Genomic DNA, 14703 nt, shown 5'->3' with positions numbered 1-14703 from the left:
TTAACTTTTTCCACATTTTGTTACGCTACAGCCTTGTTCTAAAATGTATTAAATAATTATTTTTCCTCATGAATCTATACACAATACCCCAAAATGACAAAAAGTTTTTTTTTTAGAAATGTTTGCAAATGTATTAAAAAGAAAACTGAAATATCACATTTACATAAGTATTCAGACCCTTTAATCAGTCCTTTGTTGAAGCACCTTAGGCAGCGACTACAGCCTTGAGTCTAATTGGGTATGACGCTACAAGATTGGAACACCTGTATTTAGGGAGTGTCTCCCATTCTTCCCTGTAAATCCTCTCAAGCTCTGTCAGGTTGGATGGGGAGCAGCTATTTTCTGGTCTCTCCAGAGATGTTAGATCGGTTTCAAGTCCGGGCTCTGGCTGGGCCACTCAAGGACATTCAGAGACTTGTCCCGAAGCCACTCCTGCTTGTCTTGCCTGTGTGCTTAGGGTCGATGTCCTGTTGGAAGGTGAACCTTCACCCCAGTCTGAGGTCCTGGGCACTCTGGAGCAGGTTTTCATCAAGGATCTCTCTGTACTTTGCTCCGTTCATCTTTCCCTCGATCCTGACTAGTCTCCCAGTCCCTGCCGCTGAAAAACATCCTCACAACATGATGCTGCCACCACTATACTTCACTGTAGGGATGATGCCAGGTTTCCTCTAGATGTGACGCTTGGCATATGCACTGTCAACTGTAGAACTTTTATAGACAGGTGTGTGCCTTTCCAAATCATGTCCAATCAATTGAATTTATCACAGGTGGACTCCAGAAACATCTCAAGGATGGAAACAGGATGTACATGAGAAACAGGATGTACATGAGCTCAATTTTGAATCTCGTAGCAAAGGTTCTGAATACTTATGTAAATAAGGTATTTTTGTTTTTATAAATGAGAAGAAATGTATAAAAACATGTTTTTTCTTTGTCAATTTAGGGTATTGTGTGTAGACTGCTGAGGATTTTAATTTATTTAATTCATTTTAGAATTGAGGCTGTTATGTAACAAAATTAGGAAAAAGTCGAGGGGTCTGAATACTTTCCGAAGGCACTGTACTTAGTCTGAGCCAAAATGGCTACACAGACGGTGAGATGCGTGGCTGAGGCTACGGACCTGTCCGTGTCTGACTGACTGTCAGACTTCCCTGTCTGCTACCATGATTCTCCCTCCATTGAGATCATTGATGTTCCCACCCTCCCTCAAACGCTTCAAACAACCCTTTCATCCATTCCATTTTATGTCTTCACAATGGAAATAAGTCAGACTTTTTTGTGGTATCCCTGTCATGTTTTTAAATGTATGTACTGTGGGTAAATGTTTTTTTTTTTTTTACTGGCAAATAAAATCAATTAATCAATCATTACACAGTATGGTAAATCAACACACAAAAAACATTGTTTGTTTTGCTTATGTTGATATTTTGTTTAACAAAATAATATACTACATTGCAATAAAACATAAGCATTTACATTTTTTTCATATGTTTTTGTATTGGCTTGTATAGAAAAAGATATCTTTATACATAATTGAGAAATTCTGGTCGCTGAGAAATATTACATACTTAACCCACAAAAAAATAAATAAGATGAAATATATATATATTTTTAAATAAGAATAATTTCTAAAACTTTGACTAAAATAAACATCTCGAGGTTCCTTTCATAAACTTTTCAAACATGGAACCATCAATGATCAACAGAACATAAGCACGTGAAATAAATGTATTGTTCACTGATTATATCACGAAACACACAAAAGTCATGATTGTACATTTATGCTGTATTTACAAATGCCAGTTGTTTCCAAAAGCACTGCAGAAAGTGGTGTAGAAAAAACAGGAAAGAGAGGGACACAAAGCAATCCAGGGCTTGTCTGTCTTGTACCAACGAACCAAGAGTTAGCAGATACTAGTCGTATTTGCTAAGTCTTTTAGTCCCGTAATTCGGATATATTACAATGCAGGAGGGAGGGGCCTCTAGGTTGAGCGCACCATATCCTTTATATAAGGTTCTCTGTTTAAGTATGTGGCCCAATAGACTAAGTTGAAGCTGCTAAACAGGACCGGGAACATAATCCTCGAAATCCTATCGATTTTGCTCACACTGTTGAAAGTCTTCTTTGGGTCTGCCTTGCCACCCACCTTGCCAACCGCCATGTTGGGGTCAGGAGCGCCGCCCTTGGCGATGGTGGACAACCCAGAGTCTTTGGTGATGTTGGGTGCATAGTTGGCCACCGCCACGGCGTACGCGTTGTTCTTCTTCATGGCGGAGGCCTTCTCTTTTTTCTGTGGGAAAGAGCAAAAGTTAGTAGCTAGCAGTCATCAGACGGACCTGTCACTTCCGGCTAGCATGTGTTCCAGACAGTCCTAGATGATGAATGCACCCAGGGGAGGTTCCTAATAATAATTAATGGGATCTGGGATAGGGTAATGCATCAATCTAAATGCAGAGAAGTGGCAGAATGAATGCCAGCCGGGTCTTGGATGTGCTGTCGAGCACCATACTGTCAATATTTTAGCAGGGAATTACTATGTGATAGCCTGGTTGCCATCTCTGTTCAGCTATTACATTCCACTCCTTGCCACTCCTGTCATTTGACAATAAGACTGGCCTTTCTGCAATCGTCAAATATGAACATTCTATCATTAATGAGCTCGAGGAGATCAGAGGATATGACCCTGATTCGATAACCCTCACAGCTGTCATCCAATCACAATGTTTATGCAAATTAGACTGATAGGCAAACGTTCTAACTTAATTCATACATTTGATTGGAAACCTTCTTACATTGGGCATTCTGATGTTATACATTGGATTGTAAACATGAACATTGGGCGCGGAGAGAACAGACAATTTGCGTTTGTTGCATTATTACCACCAGCCAATGTGATCACATCATACCAGAGAAGCTCTCGCCATTCAAACTTCTCTGCCAGTTCATTGTGAACACTGTAAAGGTTCTTCTTTCCTCTAATATATATATATATATATATATATATATATATATATATATATATTTGCTCAAAATAAGTGGCCAAAACTATATTCCTACTTCTAGGACACTCATTGGGCTAGGCTACTGTTTCAGGAGCTATAAGAGGAATAGAGAGAAGATGGAGAGAGAGAGGGAGGCCAGTGGAGATGCATGAACTGGCAAAGAAGAGAGGAGTGAAGACCGAGATGTGTAAATTAGAGGTGAATTCATAGGCTGGGCTATTAATCCACCCTACGTATGTAAGCTCATATATTGGGTCTAGCCTACACCTACTACATTGAATGTAGGTGACCACTACCTGTTCTATGCCAGTCAGAGACAAAACAATATTTTTGTCTGACGCACGTTTTGTGCCAATGAATTGAAGTTGAACATCGTCTAACGTGGATTGCTAAAATAATGATTATGATCACATTTACTCAATTGAAATATGTGACCTATAGGGACACCTATCCAGTACATTTGGCAGCTAAGCATGAGTGATCAGTATAGTCTTTTATTGTCAAGACACGATGTAGAAATATCTTCACAACAAGAATAAAAACCACCTAGCTTCAGTCATAGACTCAATTGAATGAGTATTGATGCACGGACCATGTTGGGTTTTTACTTTACCTTCTAGAACTGTATTTGAATGTTTGGTTTGTTAAATGTGATACGCCTTGAGTTACGTCCATTTTTATAGTTTACTCCACAACTTGAGCTCTCTCTCCGCTCTCTCTCTCCATGCCACTTTCCACACAGATCTAGCTCTGCCCCTGTCACTCAAAGAGCGCATTTGGTGTTGCAGCACATGCAACAATTTAATGTTTCATTTTATTATTTAACCTTTATTTAACCAGGTAGGCCAGTTGAGAACAAGTTCTCATTTACAAGTGCGACCTGGCCAAGATAGAGAAAAGCAGTGCGACACAAACAACACAGAGTTACACATGGGATAAACAAACGTACAGTCAATAACACAATAGCAAAAAAAGAAATAACACTATGGGGATGAGGTAGTTGGGTGGACTATTTACCAATGGGCTATGTACAGGTGCAATGATCGGTAAGCTGCTATGACAGCTGATGTTTAAAGTTCTTGAGGGAGATTTAAGTCTCCAGCTTCAGTGATTTTTGCAATTTGTTCCAGTCATTGGCAGCAGATAACTGGAAGGAAAGGCGACCAAAAAAAAGAGTTGGCTTTGGGGGTGACCAGTGAAATATACTTGCAGGGAGCGCGTGCTATGAGTGGGTGCTGCTATGGTGACCAGTGAGCTGAGAAAAGGTGGGGCTTTACCTAGTAAACACTTACAGATGACCTGGAGCCAGTGGGTTTGGCGACGAATATAAAGCGAGGGCCAGCCAACGAGAGCATACAGGTCGCAGTGGTGGGTAGCATATGGGGCTTTGGTGACAAAACGGATGGCACTGTGATAGACTACATCCAATTTGCTGAGTAGAGTGTTGGAGCCTATTTTGTAAATTACATCGCCAAAGTAAGGATCGGTAGGGATAGTCAGTTTTACGAGGGTATGTTTGGCAGCATGAGTTTTTTAAGTTTTTAAGTTTCGGCTGACTTTTATTAGCGGATGTACAATCATTGCGAATTGAATTATGGGGCGTTTCAGGCCCCGAAGAGAACATAATTGTACACTCGCAAACCCAATTAAAAACGAGGGCTGAGGGGCTTACGTTGCGAACTTCCCTTTTTTGGCTAATCTTTTGGACTGACGTCCAAGATGGTGATGGGGATTCCCCCAAGGGCATAGGGCAAGGGTAAGTGGATATGAGGGTATGAGTTTGAAATGCAGCTTTAATGTCAGCAAAGATTATAGGGTCCCTTAGGAAACACTGACCAACACTTTGGTTCCTACCCTGTCACAATAACTCCTCCCTGGCATTTTTATTCTTTGTCAAGTCAAATACTGTATTCAAAGTGCCCACTATTATCTTCTAACTATAGAATTCGAATAATCATTATTTTTCCATGATTCCAACAGTTTCAAGTGTTTTGATCTACATTGCAAGTCAAATCGCAATTGCAACATTTGGTTAAAAATATGGCCTAGGAATTATCTCAAATGAGTGCATAAGATACAGAATAATAATTCATGAAAATTCAGATTTTCGGAGGGGGTTAAAGTTGAATGAACAGTATAAAACAATGAGAATGGAGAGAGACTCATTGAAATCACTTAGAATGCACGACCATCCTAGGGTCACGCACTACTCATAAAGCAAATTTAGGACTTTTATTATTCAAAACCATAAAATACAGTCATACTGTCAAAAAATGTAAAAATACTGTGATATGATATTTTGGCCAGCACTAGTGTGGAATGATGACAGGTGCCAGTTTTTCGTTTCTAATGGGATGCAACTGAACCAAACGTAGCTTGAATGAATCTTGTAGGACAATATTTTCCGCATCATTATTTCCTCTCTAGCTACTTTTAACAACATGATATTGCATTGACACTGCCTTCTCACAAGGAAATGGCTGCCTCAGGCCGTAACTCAAACAGGAAGTACCAGTGTACCAGTGACGTGCTCAATATGGAAGTGGTCTGATGAAGCGGATGCTAAGCTACAGGATTGTTTCACTAGCACAGACTTGAATTTGTTCCGGGATTCATCCGATAAACATTGAGGAGTTTACCACATCAGTCACCGGCTTCATTGATATCTGCATCGACGACATCGTCCCACAATGACCCTAGGTGCATATCTCAACCAGAAGCTATGGATTACAGGCAACATCCGCACTGAGCTAAAGTTTAGAGCTGTCGCTTTCAAGGATCGGGACTCTGATCTGGATGCTTATAAGAAATGCCCCTAAGACTGCCGACGAGCCATCAAACAGTCAAAACAGGACTAAAATCAAATCCTACAATGCCGGCTCTGACACCTGTCTGATGTGGCAGGGCTGGCAAACTGTCACGGATTACAAAGCGAAATCTATAGCAGTGAGCTGCCCAGAGCCTATCAGATGAGCTAAATTCCTTCTATGCTCGCTTCGAGGCAAGCAACACTGAACCATGCATGAGAGCACTAGCTGTTCCGGACAACTGTATGATCTCGCTCTTCGTAGCCGATGTAAGACCATTAAACAGGTTAACATTCACAAGGCTGTGGGACCAGATGGATTACCAGGAAGCGTACTCTGAGTATACTTTCAACCTCTCCCTCACCCAGTCTGTAATACCTACATGTTTGAAGCAAACCATAATAGTCCAATGTGCCCAAGAATGCCAAGGTAACCTGTCTAAAGGACAATCGCCCCGTAGCACTCGTATATACAGTATGTAGCCATGAAATTCTTTGAAAGACTGGTTATGGCTCACATCAACACCATCATCCCAGACACGTTGGACCCATTCCAAATTGCATACCGCCCCAGCAGATCCACAGATGATGCAATCTTTATTGCACTCCACAATGCCCTCTCCCACCTGGAAAAGAGGAGCACCGACGTGAGAATGCTTTTCATTGACTATAGCTTAGCATTCAACACCATAGTGCACTACAAGCTCATCACTAAGCTCAGGACACGGACTGAACACCTCCCTCTGCAACTGGATCCTAGACTTCCTGACGGGCCACCCTCAGGTGGTGAGGGTAGGGAACAACACATCCACCATTCTGACCAACAACACGAGGGCCCTCAGGAGTGCGTGCTTAGTCCCCTACTGTACTCCCTGTTCACCCACGACTGGGTGTTTGCGAATGACTCCAGCACCATCATTAGGTTTGCTGATGACACGATGGTGGTTGGCCTGATCACAGACGACAATGAGACGGCCTATAGGGAGGTGGTCAGTGACCTGGCAGTGTGGTGCCAGGACAACAATCTGCCCCTCAACATCAGCAAGACAAAGGAGCTGATTGTTGATGACAGGAAACAAGAGGGCCGAGCACGCCCTCATCCCCATCGACAGGGCTGTAGTGGAGCGGGTGGAGAGCTTCAAGTTCCTCTGTGTCCACATCACAAAGGAATTATCATGGTCCACACATACCAACATCACCCCACAAATAACACAAAAACAAAACACCCACTGAACAACACATTCCGTAATGTGATCAACATATATTTTCCAAATTTTGTCAAACAATTCTTTTTTTTGTTTACATTTATAATATACAAAATCCAACAGTATGCAGCTAGTTAGTTCAGTCCTCCAGTTTGTTATTGAGGGTGAATATGATGGCTATACATTATTTTTTTTACAGAAAAACATTATCGGATATTGATCACCAATATTTACATTTCCCAACAGACATAATCGTGGAAATGGATGGATATAAATTCCAAGACACAATGAAATGATAGCACATACATCATCCCAAAATCGTGTCAGTTTATCACAGGACCACAGCATACAGAATGTAAAGGGTTACTTTGTGCCTTATTTCATCTCTAACAGAGATGTGACATTTCTTGGTGTATTATATGCATTCTGGCAGGAGTCTAGTAAATCCTATGAATAATCTTAAATTACATGAGTTCATGTCTTAGGTTGTAGAGGCAGGTATGAACATTTTAACATATGTGACCAATGGTTCTCCTCAATTTCATCCTTTCGATCTGTTTCCCATTTTTTCCCCCTTATAGGTTCTGAACCATCAGGTAGAGTTTCAATCAACCCTTGATATAACTTGGCAATCAACTTATCTGGCATAGCAGCTTCTTTCAGTGTTTGTCTTAGGTTCATCCAGATTATGTTGAAGCGCTTGAACAAGATTTCTGAGTTGTAAGAATTTAAAGAAACGGTCCGTGGATAATCCAAATCGAGATCCGTCATAATACACATGCTCAAAAGGAACGATGCCACTTTGGAACCACCACTTAAAGGTGTTGTCACATCTGGAGGTAAGGTGTGGTTATTCCAGATAGGGGTGCCTGGCGATATTGGTGCTTTCCACCTCATGAATTTGTGTACATCTTCCCCAAAAAGTGAGTATACAAAAATATAAAGGCAACATGCATCAATTTAAAAGATTTTACTGAGTTACTGTCACGTATTCCCCTGGTACTGCTGCTCATTCCGTGCACCAGCTAAGGAGGTCCAAGTCACCGGCCTCTAGGCGTCACTGAACTGTTTCATTACGCACACCGGGTTCCCATTCCCCCTGATTAGTAATTGTATATACTGTATGTGCCCTCTGTTCACCATTGTTTGGTCGGTTATTGATCCCATGTCCTTTGGTCTGTGATTACCTGTGATTTGTTAATTCGGCTTTCATGCTGGGGGTATTGTGCACTTGTTATTACGGGTCTCGTCAGTGTATGGTTGTGCATTTGTTATTATGGGTCTCACCCCATGTAGTGTATTGCGGGTCTCGTCCCGTGTATTTAATAGAGGTTTGACCTTGCTCTTTTGTTTGGGTTACAACCCTGTGTTTTTGTATACGTGTCTGTTTTGGGCTTTGTCCCTGTGCATTTTCATGGCACGTTGTATATTTTGGGTGGAGTATTAAACCCCCCTATTACGAATTCCTGCGCCTGTCTCCAATAATTTATACAATGTGACAGTTACAGTTAATTTAAGGGAATCAGTCAGTTGAAATGAATTCATTAGGCCATAATCTATGGAATTCACATGACTGGGAATACATATATGCATCTGTTGGTCACAGATACCTTAAAAAAGGGTAGGGGAGTGAGTATCTGGTGTGACCACCATTTGACACATGCAGAGCGACACATCTCCTCATCATAGAGTTGATCAGGCTGTTGATTGTGGCCTGTGGAATGCTGTCCCACTCTTCAATGGCTGTGCGAACTTGCTGGAAAACACTGTCGTACACGTCGATCCAGAGTATCCCAAACATGCTCAATGGGTGACATGTCTGGTGAGTATGCAGGTGTCATGACATGGCCCTCTTTGGATATAGCCAGCACCAACTCTCTCTCTCTCACCACCTCTCTCTTCCCCCTACACCCAGGCTCTGTTATCTCAGGTCGTAAATTCCTGAGGAGACTCTCTTCCCCCCGGCCATGCGGTATAGAGAGGGTTCACAGTAGAACAAAGGAACTTCTTCTACCTCACAGAACTTGAGAACTGAACAATATCCATGTTTTGGAGAATGTGGAAACGGTCGGTGGAGAATCCAACTATGACCGGTTCATTTTGTTTTATGATTGTGACCTCAGGAAAGACAATACAGCCACATTACCATAACTCTGTTTATACAGGGGCTTCCATTCTGAGGCATGTATCTAATTATTGTATAAAATGAATGAGTAAAGATGAAACTATTTGTGAATTATGTAATGTGATTTTAAACTGTTTAATGAAAGAGAATCCAATTCCCTTTAAAGTTGAACTAAATCATTGGCCCGCCCCATGACCGCAGACATTGATCTGGCGTCAAGGGACAGCCCCTTTCTACTGTTACGAATATAACCCCCACCTGGAGGAATTCCCTTTAGACCAAGCATACCTCGATTACCGAGAGGGCTCAGGTTTGAATAGAGACCAAGCACACCTCGATTACCGAGAGGGTTAAGGTTTGAATAGAGACCAAGCGCACCTCGATTACCGGGAGGGTTAAGGTTTGAGTAGAGATCATGCATACCTTCAGTATAAGCTAAGGTTGTAATGGTTGTTAAACTCTGAGACTATTGACACCCGACAGAATAAGAGCAAATCTTCGATACTAATTACTAGTCTGTAGCTAGAATTTATCTCGACTGAATGCGAAGACCAACAACAGCCGAAACAACTACTCTATAAGAACATTTCTGAATGTTACTCTGAAGTATCCATTCTAACCAAAGACTCCAGGGACGCGGAGAGAATCTTCCAACAGAAAAGGACGATTCCAACAGAGATCACGACGACACACTGAGCGTAAATATATATATATATATTGATTGCAATTATTCCCGAATGAGTGAGCGTTCATGTGCAAAGTATGAGCATTTCAATTATTATAATTATCAACTGTGTAGTGTATTTTGTCTTTTGCGCCCTTCTCAGTTCTTTTGTCTACCAATCCGCCATACCGGTTTAGCCCACTAGGGCACATCCCCTATAATTTCCTTGTAACCATACCGACTGTTTGTTTGTTTGTTTGTTATGCATTTCTGTGATATTTAGTTAGTTAGGAAATAAATGATTAAGACAATTGATGTATGGATGACTCATAGAAAAGACTGGGTTTGTGCAGATAACCAACAATTTACGACGTTTGGAATAAGACTAACGTGAGGTAAAGAAGAATTAAGAAGAAGAAGACTAATTGATCAGATGTTAAAATATCTGAAAAGTTATGTTAGGAAAATTATAACTTTAATCTGAAGATTTTCCTTGGTGCCCCAACTTCCTAGTTAATTACATTCACATTGATTAGTTTAATCACGTAATAATAATTACAGAGAATTGATTTGATAAAATAACAGTCTTCACTTTAATAATGCCAAAGACATGACACAGCTCATGGAAGAACTGAGACATTTTCAGCTTCCAGGAATTGTGTACAGATCCTTGCGACATGGGGCTGTGCATTATCACGCTGAAACATGAGGTGATGGCGGCGGATGAATGGCATGACAATGGGCCTCAGGATCTCGTCACAGTATCTCTGTGCATTCAAATCGTTATCGCTAAAATGCAATTGTGTTCATTGTCCGTAGCTTATGGCTGCCCATAGCTTAACTCACCATCATCCATGAAGAACACACTTCTCCAGCATGCCAGTGACCATCACAGGTGAGCATTTGCCCACTGAAGTTGGTTACGATACTGAACTGCTGTCAGGTCAAGACCCTGGTGAGGACGACGAGCATGCAGATAAGCTTCCCTGAGACAGTTTCTGACAGTTTGTTCAGACATTTTTCGGTTGGCAAACCCACAGTTTCATCAGCTGTCAGGGTGGGTAGTCTCAGACGATCCCGCAGGTGAAGAAGCCGGATGTGGAGTTCCTGGGCTGGCGTGGTTAAACGGGGTCTGCCGTTGTGAGGCCGGTTGGACATACTGCCAAATTCTCTAAAACAATGGTGGAGGCGGCTTATGGTAGAGAAATTAATATTCAATTCTCTGGCAAAAGCTCTGGTGGACATTCGTGCAGTCAGCATGCCAATTGCACACTCCCTCAACTTGAGACATCTGTGGCATTGTGTTGTGTGATGACACTGCACATTTTAGAGTGGCCTTTTATTGTCCCCCAGCACAAGGTGCACCTTTGCAATGATCATGCTGTTTAATCAGCTTCTTGATATGCCACACCTGTCAGGTGGATGGATTATCTTGGCAAAGGAGAAATACTCACTAACAGGGATGTGCATATGTTTTAGGGCTGTCCCCAATAACAACAAAAATCTTGGTTGAAATGTTTAAACTTATTTTTCCATATATAGACATGCATACCCTATGTGTTTGAATAAAACCAACTCCATATGCACTGAGCTTGTTTGATGCTTGAAGCACACTGTTTGATTAAATAATTAAGACACAAATGACTCAAGAAAGAGCCTGATGTCGCAGCTGGCCTTGACCAGTAGACCCATGAGGCGGCGCACAATTGACCCAGCGTCGGGTTAGGGGAGGGTTTGGCCGGCTGGGATGTTCTTGTTCCATCGCGCTCTAGCCACTCCTGTGGTGGGACAGGCACATGCACACTTACACTGTCGCCAGGTGTACAGTGTTTCCTCCGACACGTTGTTGCGGTTGGCTTCCAGGTTAAGCGAGCATTGTGCCAAGAAGCAATGTGGCTTGGCGTGTTCGTGTTTTCTGAGGACGTATGGCTCTTGACCTTCGCTTCTCCTGAGTCCGTACGGGAGTTGCAGTGTTGGGACAAGACTGTAACTACCAATTGGATATCACGAAAATTGGGGAGAACAAGGGGTAAAAAAAAGAAAGAGCCCAATGGTCACACTGTGTTAACAAAAATGACAGCAAGTGCCTGTGTGGCATGTTGTCTCGATCTCCACCCTACTGCAGCAAAAAGGCCCCACAGCGCAGCAAGTGTTTTATTGCGCTGTCTGCGCTGAAGCTGCAACATAATTTCATCCATTTAGTTTCTTACTTGTTTCTGACTGAAAAGTTCTGTTACCAAAATCCCTCATTTGTTTCGGAAAAACATTCCCTATTCCCTCAACCCTTGCTCTCTCTACGTGAAACATGTAAGCGTCATATGCATGTGACCAATAGGGCCTGACCTACAGCATATCATAATCACATCAATAAATTGGTTATGACAAACTAGCCTATATTTTGAAATATAGGACACGGTAAGGTGCACTTGGGCCTACAGCTCAATGGTGGTTATACAAGGAAACCATTCAAAGCCTACTAATGATAACGACATTACTTATTGTTATAATGATGATCATAAGAATAATTGTATTAATAACAAAATAAGGAGATCAAGGAAAAGGAGGGTATAGGGGTGAGAGTTGCATGCATATGTATAAGAAACAGGTGCTGTTAGATTACATTATAATTTGTTTGTAACAGTGTAAACAACACTAAATGCATTATGAATTATTCCAGTCTGTTCTAATGGAAAACAATTCTAAAGCCTTTATTACAGCAAAGCAAAGATTAAAAACAGCCAAATCTGTGAAATAGCTTTATCTGACATTTTTCAGTTGCTTGAGGGTTGGTGCTCAGCAGGCTATTAAACAAACACTCAAACAGGCAACATAAGCAAGATCTGTCTTATTTCTGTAGATACGTATGGATGATTTATAAATCCAGGCACATTTAACAGTTAGGCTATTGATTACAGACCTAATTAAATTGGGGTTTGCTCTCTCCTCAATTTTCTTAGACAGGCTGAGCCCTTTTCGCATGGGACTAGAATTACTAGAGAACGTTGGTTATGTATGTATTACCCCAGACGTCCGTTATTCCAGAGGACGATTCGGACGGGATTAGTTTTTTTACAAACAGCGATTCTTCATTTTTTCCCCAAGGAATTGACAGTTATGACGGAAGCCTGGAAGTTATTTTCTCGCCGTGAAAATATTTTAACAAGTCCAGGCAATAGCAGGGCTACACTGATAACTTGAACATGGTTCCCAAGTTTCTAAACCATACCGATCCATCTTTGGTATAGTGTTGCCATAACATTTGAATTGAGAAAGTGTGATCATAATCGTTAGGATATTTTAGCAATCCGTAGTATATGTCCCAAATGCCTCCCAACCTTCAGATGTGAGCTAAACAGTGCACTTGAGATGCGTTTTAAGGCTATTGGGCGCAAGTGTATGCTGTTTGCAATGTATTAACAGCAAGGGGTTACATTAAATAGGTGCAAAAATGACTGATGCATTTGGCAATATTCAATTCACACCCACAAAATATATGAACAAAAACATTCACTTCGTTCAATTTATCGAATCAGTTATTGTTTTCTTGCTCAAACCATGAGCATCGCCTGTCAAACTCCAATATTTCTCTCAAAACATCTGGATGTCGATTCGCACGGTACTAGGACCTTGGAGTTCACCCAAAAAACTGTAGGTTATTCTGGCTGGAATTGTTACTCTCCTGCCATGTACAAATTACCGACATGGCAGATTCGGACGTGACTAAAATGACAGATGTGGTGTTTTGAGCTTGTGCACATAATTGCATTACCTGACCACCCCCAGTAAATCGAATCCCGCCCGAATAGGGGTTAAAGCAAGGGCTGTTCCCTCATCTCTACTGCAGTTGCCTCTGCCACATTGTTGCCTCAATCCCAATATACTGGTTAATTGTGCTATTATGCACATAGCAATATAGGGACAGGCGCCAATTCTGCGGCGCACTGAAGACTATGTTTCAGAACCGCGGACAGCGACCGTATCCAACGCGGGATAAAGCGTATTCGTTATAAAATAATATTAGATTTATTAGTGTTGCATTTTTTACATAATACAACCATATACAATATCTGTATCGCATGTTTTAGAGTGATGACAGTGCCATCCTCGTGGCCTCCGCAATGGATTAGTCCACTGAGACAGGTGTGAATCAGACAGGTATCTTGTGCACCATTAAAAAAATAAAAATGCGACTACTCAACTAAAGAAATCTCGGTCGACCAACAGCTTATCTACCGGTGGACTAAATGGGGTCAGCCCTAATTTGTTTACATCCCTGTTAGTGAGCAATGCTCCTTTGCCAAGATAATCCATCCATCTGACAGGAGTGGCATATCAAGAACCACATGTCTCAAGTTTAGAGGAAGTGTCCAATTGGCATGCTGACTTGCAGGAATGTACACCAGACCTGTTGCCAGAGAATTTAACACTCATTTTTCTACCATATGTCACCTCCAACACTGAGTGGCACAACGGTCTAAGGCACTGTATCTCAGTGCTGGAGGCATCACTACAGACCCTGGTTTGATTCCAGGCTATCTCAATCGGCCGTGATTGGGAGTCCCATAGCGCGGCGCATAATTGGCCAAGCATCGTCCGGGTTAGGGTTTGGCCAGGGTAGGCTGTCATTGTCAATAAGAATTTGTTCTTAACGGACTTGCCTAGTTAAATAAAGATGAAATAAAAACACTTTGTGAGCCAACTGGCCTCACAACTACAGACCACATGTACAGTTGAAGTTGGATGTTTACATACACCTTAGCCAAATACATTTAAACTCACTTTTCACAATCCCTGACATTTAATCCCAGGACAAAATCCCTGTTTTAGTTTTAGGTCAGTTAGGATCACCACTTTATTTTAAGAATGTGAAATGTCAGAATAATAGTAGAGAGAATGTTTT

The 14703-nt window shown here is 41.6% G+C and overlaps 1 protein-coding gene across 1 annotated transcript in view; it reads right to left on the bottom strand.

Annotated features, from left to right (window-relative positions):
- Positions 1 to 1410: 1410 nt before the first annotated feature.
- Positions 1411 to 14703, bottom strand: part of LOC135545956 (gamma-aminobutyric acid receptor subunit alpha-2-like) — a 51525-nt gene continuing 38232 nt past the window's right edge. Inside the window, exon 10 of the mRNA XM_064973966.1 lies at positions 1411 to 2291. Within this exon, the coding sequence (XP_064830038.1) occupies positions 1983 to 2291 (309 nt within the window). The 3' untranslated portion in view covers positions 1411 to 1982. The remainder of the gene's footprint in view (positions 2292 to 14703) is intronic.

The sequence above is a fragment of the Oncorhynchus masou genome, chromosome 9 (assembly GCF_036934945.1).
Source record: "Oncorhynchus masou masou isolate Uvic2021 chromosome 9, UVic_Omas_1.1, whole genome shotgun sequence".
In the NCBI taxonomy this organism is placed as follows: domain Eukaryota; kingdom Metazoa; phylum Chordata; class Actinopteri; order Salmoniformes; family Salmonidae; genus Oncorhynchus; species Oncorhynchus masou.
Note: the sequence above shows the minus strand (reverse complement) of the source record. Positions and strands in the feature narration are given on the sequence as shown.